At 62.9% G+C, this 8,329-nt stretch overlaps 1 protein-coding gene across 4 annotated transcripts; it reads right to left on the bottom strand.

The window, feature by feature from the left end:
- Nucleotides 1-168: 168 nt before the first annotated feature.
- On the bottom strand, nt 169-8,301 carry PLEKHG3 (pleckstrin homology and RhoGEF domain containing G3). Of its 4 annotated transcripts, none has more exons than XM_090140279.1 (15): nt 8,131-8,301; nt 6,392-6,619; nt 6,221-6,321; nt 6,064-6,133; nt 5,943-5,989; nt 5,695-5,845; nt 4,839-5,156; nt 3,929-4,021; nt 3,765-3,851; nt 3,624-3,657; nt 3,125-3,220; nt 2,965-3,039; nt 2,578-2,882; nt 1,482-2,481; nt 169-1,406 (listed from the first exon to the last, which is right to left on the bottom strand). In XM_090140279.1, the coding sequence occupies exons 1-15, from the start codon at nt 8,299-8,301 to the stop codon at nt 811-813; spliced, it is 3,372 nt and encodes a 1,123-aa protein (XP_089996405.1). In that variant the 3' UTR covers nt 169-810. The 4 variants fall into 4 exon arrangements, with proteins under 4 accessions (XP_089996405.1, XP_031463115.2, XP_089996404.1 ...); XM_031607255.2 differs by lacking the exon at nt 8,131-8,301 and having other exon boundaries at nt 2,578-2,760; nt 2,842-2,882; nt 6,392-8,120; XM_090140278.1 differs by lacking the exon at nt 8,131-8,301 and having other exon boundaries at nt 6,392-8,123.
- Between the last annotated feature and the right edge of the window lie 28 nt (nt 8,302-8,329).

Raw genomic sequence — 8,329 nt, 5'->3', positions numbered from 1 at the left:
CGTGTGTGCTCACATCCCCCACCCCCTCTGGGGAACACACCTGCGTGCGTTTGCACTCGCGTGGCCCCGCATGCATGCACATGCACCCACTCCACGTGGGCACATCCTGTCCCCCCACCCCCTTTTCTAAGCCATAAGCCCTCCCCCCTCCCCCCCTCCTGTCCCCCACCAGCGTGCCCTCAGCCCCATGGGCACCAACCAAAGAGCACGAAGAGCACGTCCTCCCCAAACGCTTGGCCCCTTGCTGTGGGTGGGGGGCACCACTCGTCTCTGGGGGGAGTGCGTGGGCAGGGAGAACTTTGGGTTTGGTTTGGGATTTTTTTGTAATAAAGATGTCAAAGCAAGGTGGGCCCAGGGCTGTGCAATGTGAGGGCCCTTCTGGGAAGTAGGGTGGGGGACCACGGTCTCTTTAATGTATCGTTGGCCTATGGGGTGATTCCTCTCCTGATGGTCCATGAGGTCCCCCTTATCCTGGGGAACCAAAAGGTTCATGGAGTCCCACTGCTGCTGGTGGTCAGTGGGGCGTCCCAGTTCCTGGTAGTCAACGGACATCCCAATTCCCAGTGGTCCACGGGGTGCTCTATCTCCTGAGCAAGCTGGGTTCCATTGTATGCCCCTTCATGGGGTCCATTGGGTACAACTTCTCCCAAGTCAGTTGGGTACCCTTTGGTCTGAGAGAGCTGAGAGGGAGGGTTGTCTGTGGGATGTCCCATCTACTAATGGTACAAGGTGCCTTCAGTCTTCTGGTGGTGCATGGGATGTCCCATCTCCTGGCGGTCCATGGGCTGCCCCATCTCCTGGCCGCCCTCCCTAGCTGGCGGTGTCGAGGGTCTGAAACTTCTGCCGCAGGTCCCTGACGAGGCCGTGCCGGGGGGGCTCAGGTGCCTCAGCCTGCCCTTGGGCACAGCGCTGCCGGTACTCCTCGGAGGCCTGGTAAGCCTTGCAGCGCTCCACCACCGCCTTCAGGCAGATCTTCTCCCGGGTGGTGGGCGAGCGGATCTGCACATAGGCTGGAGGCTCAGCAGCCATGGCTGGGGGCAACCGCTCCAACACCAGCACCCGCTGCCCCCCGGTGCCCAGGGGTGCCTGCGCCGTCACCCACAGCCCCGGAGCATGCTGGTGGTCACTGCCACGCAGCACATTTGGGGTCCCAGTGCCTGCCTCAGCGCTGCGGCTGCGGCCCCCACCCTGCTGCTCTTTGGCTGCTGGTCTCCCCCCACGCTCTGGCCCCTCAGGCGCAGAGCGGCTGCGTGTCACTGGTGGGGGCCGTGGGGCTCCAAAACGGGCACGCAGCTCCCGGACATCTGGCCAAGAGAAGGCTTCGGCAGTGCCACTGGGGCTGGGTGGGCTGCGTGGGGCTGGGACGGTGATGCCATCCCTGGGTGACACCGGCAGCTTTGGTACACCTGGGGTGGAAGGAGCGGGGTGAGAGCAGGATGGCGGTAGCGGGACGATGCCTGCGGTCCCCCATCGCATCCCACCTGGTGCTGGGGTGTGAGTGGCATTGTCCCCCGGTGCAATAATGGCACGGCGTCGACTCTTGATGCGCAGGCTGTACTGGCGCGCCAACTGGTACACCCTGCTGGTGAGACGCCGAGGGGGAGCCCCCAGAGCCAGCACTCCTGGGGGAGGCACCTCCTCCTCCTCCAGTATGAGCAGAGGCTCTGTGGGAGGCTCGGGCAGCCCATTCTCTCGGCACACAGGAGGTGACGCTCCTCCATCCGGCACCGGTGACACTTGAGAGCTCGCTGGTTCCAGTGACGTTTTGGGGCTCACCGGTTCTGGAGAACTTTTGGGGCTCCCTGGCTCCAGAAGGACTTTGGGGCTCACCGGCTCCGTGGGAGTTTTGGGGCTGCCTGGCTCTAGAGGAGGCCAGCTGTTGATCCTGGACACCGAGTTCCTCACCAGTCCTTTGGGGATGTAGGAGAGGCTCTCACGGCGCCGGATGCTGAAACTGGCGTCCTGGTGCTCCGCGTGCTCGTAGTAACTGCGGATCTTATGCAGCAGCAGCCGGTCCTGGGTGGAGAGCAGCGAGCGGCGCCGGCAGCCCTGGGGGGAGCCTGGGGAGGGGAGGGGGCTGCAGGACCCCATGTTTTCTTGTGGAGGGGTCACCCCATCAAGGCTGAGGGCGCTGCCACTGCGTCCGTCCAGCACCATGCTGCCGCGGCGTGACATGCTGCTGCCAAAGCGCTCAGCGATGACGCTAGCTTGGTCCAGCACGGAGGGGGGCAGGATGCTGCCACTCCCATGGCCTTCCTCCTCCTCCTCTTCCTCCTCCTCCTCGCTGCTCAGAGCCCGTGGGTCCTCCCCGGTGCCTGTCTCTGGGTGCTGCTCCTCCTCGTCAGGCAGCCCCACTGGTGGGAGGAATCCCGATGGAGAGGGGGGAGCGGGGGTCCCCAGTTCCTCATGCTCCCCATGGCATGAAGGGGACACAGGGGACACGGGGGTGGCAGTGGCCTCGTGGTGCTGCTCACAGGTCTCCTGCAAGAGGAAAGGTTGAGGGAGTGCAGCAGTGAGGATCACAACACTTACAGTGTGCTCCTTAAGTGATGTGGGCCATCCCAAGGGTAAGGATACCTGCTCCTCCTGGGGCTTCTCTGCCATGTCCCCATTCTTGTCCCTGTCCCTGTCCTCGTGGCTGTCCTTGTGCAAAGGCTCCTCTTCTTCCTCCTCTTCCTCCTCCACGACACCCTCAGCCCAGCTCCTACGGGGCTGGAGGGGTTCCCCAGCATCCAGGAGGGTCCCCTCACTGCCTGCATGCTGGGTGGGGGGGGGTAAGGGCTCAGCACCTACTTGGGGGTCAGAGACGCCGGGGGGCAGTCCCCCAACACCCAACCTTACCTTCATCCTTCCCAGCTGCTGCAGGATCTGCTTGGCAGGCTCTGTGGGGACACACAGTAATGTCACAGAGCTGCAGTGGCACTGTCCCCAAGTCCCCCACCCATCCCCAATCCCCATCCGCACCTGACTGCCTGCGCCCCACATGCCCCTGCAGTCGGTCCGGCAGCGTCTCGGCACGGTCACGGCACTGAAAGGGCTCTGTTGGGTCGGAAGGCATTTGGAGGAGACACAGATCAGCACAGTGCTGTCACCACAGGGGATATGGGGACATGGGGACACTCACCAGACTGCCGCCGGCCATGGCGTGGTGGTTCTAAGGGTTGGCAGGAGTGGCTCCGGGGCAGGTGCTCAGGGCTGCAGCGGGGCAGGCGTGGGGGATCTGCATAGACAGCAGAGTGATGAGGGGGTGTGAGAACAGTAGGGGGCAAGGGGACAGCAGGTGACATGGAGATAGTGGGGGATGACTGGGGACATTGGGCAATGAGGGGCAAAGGAATATGGGGTCAATGGGATAAGAGAACAGCGGGGGATGTGGGGATGGCGGGGGACATGAGGATGATGGGGACAAGAGGTCAATGGGGATGATAAGGAACATAAAGACAGTGGGGAACAAGGAAATAATGGTAGATAATGGTGACAGTGCGGATATGGGGTCAGCGGGGGGACAGTGGTGGACAAGGAGGCAGTGGGGACAACGGTGGGCATGGGGACAAGGAGGATGATGGGAGATGATGGGGGACAGTGAGAGACAAGGGGACAATGGGGGACATAGGGGCACTCACAGAACAGGTCCATCTCCAGGATGGCCTCCTTGGCCTGGTGGGGGGAGAAGCCATGGGTCAGTCAGTGGCAGAAGGTGGCACCGCAGGATGTCTCCCACCACTAAGACATAAATGGGGTGATATGGGGGTGTGTGCCCTCACCTTCTGCGGGACAATGGCGTGGTGGTTCTCCAGGATGAGCCGCTTGATGTGGTGTGTCCATACCCGCTTCTCCTCTGAACTCTTAGCCTGGGGTGGGGGCAACGGCAGCATTAGGTGGGAGTGGGTCCCCACACCCCCCACCTGATATGCCCCATGTCCCCTACCTGCAGGGCATACTGCTGCTTGATGTGCTTGTAGTGTGCCACGCTGAAACACAGTGAGTCCCGTGTGCTCTCAATCAGCATCAGCGAGGCGCACTGCAGAGAAAGTGTCAACAACATTGTGCCCACCTCCACGCCCTCAATGCCCACACCAGAACCCCCATACCCACCCCTTGGACCCCACTGCCCATGCTCAGGACCTCAGCACCCACTCCTTGAACCTACTGCCCACCTCTGTGCCATCCATATGTGCCACCAAGACCTCAGTGTCCACCTCTGGGACCTCACTGCCCACATCCATGGGCTACCTGTGCCCCCTCCACGCCTACTGCTTGAACCCACTGCCCTCTCTGAGACACCCATACCTACTCCCATGCCCCCACTGCTCACCCCTTGGAACTCTTTTCCCAATCCAAGAATTCCCATGACCCCCCCCCGTCTCAGTGCCCACACCTGGGACCCCATTACCAACCTCCAGAACCCCATAACCCACCCCTTGGACCACAGTTCCAAACCCTGGGACCCTTGTGCCCACACCCGTGCCCCCAGTGCTCATCCCTTGCAATCCACTGCTCACTACCAAGGCCCCCCTGCCCACCTCCTGGATGCTCTACCTCACTCCTTGGACCCCACTTCCCAACCCTGGAACCCATGGTCACCCCAGGAACCCCATGCCTATCCTAGACCCCCATAATCCCAATGGGACCCTGTGGACTCCTACACTCATCCCCATGACCCCTACACCTACTGCCAGGACCTGTGCCCAGCCTTGAACTCCACTGCCCACCTCTGGGACTCCTTCCCCACCCTTTGTGCCCACCCCTCGGATCCAGTTCCCAACCCTGAGATCTGTGCTCAAACTTTGTACCACTTTGCCCACCCCCAGGCCCCCAAGCTGGCCATGGACACGCACTGGGATGTGGCTCTTGTAGACATAGTGGTCCCCACGGCGCTTGGTGATGAGGAGCAGCTTGTCAAAGAGGAAGACAGCACGCTCACTGCGGGCACGCTGCGCACGGAAGGAGCCTTCCAGTACCAGCTCTCCATAGGTGGTGAGATCAGGACCCTTCCACTGCAGCAGCAAGGACTGGATCTCCTGCTGCCGGATGGCATGCTCATGCTTGCGCTTCATGTCGTTGATGTACCAGGCCACACAGGTCATGGTGTCGATGGCCTCCACCACCACCTCATAGTCATCACCCGACTTGTGCTCAAAGTGCTTAGCAATCTCCTGCAGAAATGTGGTGGGTACACATGTCATGGGAATGCACCCTTGTTGTGTCATGGACACGTGCTATACCAAGTGCCCAGGACATCAAAAGGTGCCCATCTTGTGTCAGGGAGATGTACTGTGCCATCACGGATATGTGCCCAGGCTGCATCACAGAGATGTGCCACACCAAGTGCCCAGACCAACAAAATATGCCCATGGACATGTGCCACATCAAGTCCTAGTACCACGGACATGTGCCATGGAGATGTGCCATAACAAGCACCCATGGAATCAAATTGTGCCAAAGTTGTGCCATGGAGACATGCCACAGTGAGCATGCCATGTCCCACACTGTGCCAGATGCCTGTGCCATGCCATGAACTCCCACCACACAGGGTGCCTGTGGAAATGAGCCATGATGGGTCTGGCTGTGCCACAAGGATGTGCCATGCCAGGTGCCCCAGCCATGCCCCACACCTTGCCTAATGCCATGCCAGCTGCTCCCAGCATACCAGGTACTTGTGCCATGCCCAGTGCCCACGCCACATGTGCTCACCTGGAGCAGCAGGTGGTACTTGAGGATCCTCTGCACCGGCTTCAGCAGGTAGGCACCCAGTGGGAGCACGTGCCGCATCTCCTCCTGGCACTCACGGAAAAACCGTGCCTGCTGCTTGCTCCTCATGCACTCACTTAACGTCGCCACTGAGCTGCAGGGCGCAGAGGGGGCTCAGCCACACGGCACCCAGTCCCACAGCACCCAACCCCCACAGCTCCCAACCCCATTGACCTCGAGCACCCACTCACTTGGGGTAGTTGTTGCAGTATTGCGTGTAGATGTCAAACTCTTGGCTCTGCGGGCAGTGAGAATGTGGTAAGAGCTGGGCGCTGCGTCCCCATTCCCCCCTGTGTCCCCCTGTCCCCTTACCCGCGTCACGAAGCAGACAGCCACGGCCACTGGGTCACAGGCACAGCTCTCCAGGCTCTGCAGCAGGTTGCTGGGTGCAGAGAACAGCAAGTGACCACAGGGGTGACCGGAGCATCCCCCTTATGGCAGGTGTTGGTGCCACTGCGCTGCCACTCACCTGCTGAGCTCATAGATGTCTTCAATGTTCCCAAAGAGTGCGCTGACCTGCTCCGGCCGCAGTGGCGGCTCTTGGGCATCGATGATCTTCCCCAGGTAGCCCTACAGGGACGCTCAGTGGCACCAAGTGACCAGACTTAGCACCACGATGCCCACCCTGCAGCTCGCTCACCTCCACGATGCCACGCAGGTCACGGGCGTAGGTGCGCTCCGACTCCACAATCTCCAGCAGCACACGCTGTAGGTAGGAGGGCTCCTCGCCCCGCCGGCACAGCCACCCCACTGGTGCCGCATTGTTGTTGCTGTTGCCCAACCAGGGCTCCTTGCCATCACCCGATGCCTCCTCCTCCATGCCGGGATCTGGACCCGCGCCGAGGGTGGGCACCGGCATCCCCAGGCTCTGTGGGTGAAGGGCAAGGTCACAGCCTGGTTGACCTGATGGCTGGTGCTCAGCACGCCACCACCATGAGGAACCCTGCTCCATGTCACCATGCCCCACGTCACCAAAGCCGCCGTAGCACCCAAAGCCCAAACATGAAGGAGGAAGGCTGCTGAAATACTGATGGCATGGGGTACCCCAGGGTTGACCTGATGGCCAACGCTCGCCATGCCACCGTATGGCACTGCTCCATGTCACTGCCTGTTGCTCTCCAGTGCCACCGTCCACCCAAAACCCAAACACTGGGCAGGAAGAGTGCTGAAATGGTGACGGGGCGGGGACAACAGGAACAACGGCAACGACAGTGGGGAAAGGCTGGACGGTGACCTTCAGCCACGTCCACGTGCCGGTGGCGAGGTCCTCCCCCCGGGCACCGGAACGGGCGCAAAACGGGACTCGAACCGGTCCGGCCGGTTCCCTCCGACTCCTCCCGTGCCGCATGGCCGCGTTCCACCACCGCCCTCAGATCGGTGCCCCCCGGGAGGGCACGGCCGTGGGGCAGCCGTCCTCGCAAGAGGTTTGGGGCTCTCCGACCCACAGCTCCGCTCGCCCCACGGCCACCATAATCCGCTCAGCTCCGGGATTACGGCGCGGGGCCGACGTCACGGGGCGGGGGGGTGATGCCGTGCCCCCCCTTCCCGGTGCTGCCAAAGCCTCCGTCGGGGATTTAACTCTGACCTCAGACCCCCGACCGACCGGGTGCCCCCACCCCCTCAGCGCCCCGCGGATGGGGAAACTGAGGCAGCGGTGAAATCCTGCGTGGGGAACGAATTGCCAGGCCCGCAGCCCGTCGGAGGGTGGCCGGAGCCATATAAGGGCAGGCGCTTCACCATTTCCCTGCTTTTTTTTTCCTGGATTCCGGCGGCCTCACGGCCGCGGAGCAGCGCTGGGGTGACGCCATGGGGTTGGGGTCCCGACGGCCGTCCCAAACACGCGCGCTTCCTCCTGGATCCTGCCCCACCTCTTTGGGCATCCCGCAGCTTCCTGCCCCATAGTGACCCCCAGGACCCATGGCCTCCTGCCCCGCAGGAACACAGTCCCCAGCCCCACCAGGACCCACAGCACTGGGCAGCCCGGGACACGCAGACCTCAGCCCCATTGGGACCCACACTTCCCAGGCCCCACAGGGATCCCCGGTTCCTACCCCACGGGACCCTAACCCCATTGTAACGCTCAGTACCCAGACCCATAGGCACCCACAGCGCTGGGAACCCCAGGACCCACAGACCCACAGGGCCCCGCGATCCCCAGCGCCATAGGGGCCCACGGCACACGGAACCCCACGACCCACAGGCCGCAGACCCATAGAAAACCCCGGCTCCAGCCCCACGGGGACCCTCAGCTCCCGCCCCACCGGTCACACAGCCCCATAAGGAGCCCCAGATTCAGCCACCCACAGCTCTACGCGCCCCAGCCCCTCATCACCCCACGGCTGCCGCCCCATAGAGCCTCCCCCTCCCGCGCTCGCTCACTCTCAGCACTCCGCCGCCGCCCCGTCCCGGCCGTGCCTGCAGGAAGCAGCGGGCGAGCCCGGAGGGGGCGTGGCCTGAGCGGGAGGGCGTGGTTTCAACACACGGCCACGCCCTCTCCGCCCATCGCCCCGCCCACCCGGTAGGGGGCACCGCCTCCTCCCCGCCCGCCATTTCCCGTGCTGCCCCGCGCGGGCGGGAA

The sequence above is a fragment of the Phasianus colchicus genome, chromosome 5 (genome assembly GCF_987193195.1).
Source record: "Phasianus colchicus chromosome 5, bPhaCol1.hap1.1, whole genome shotgun sequence".
NCBI classification, from domain to species: domain Eukaryota; kingdom Metazoa; phylum Chordata; class Aves; order Galliformes; family Phasianidae; genus Phasianus; species Phasianus colchicus.
This window is presented reverse-complemented; position numbering and strand designations above follow the sequence as displayed.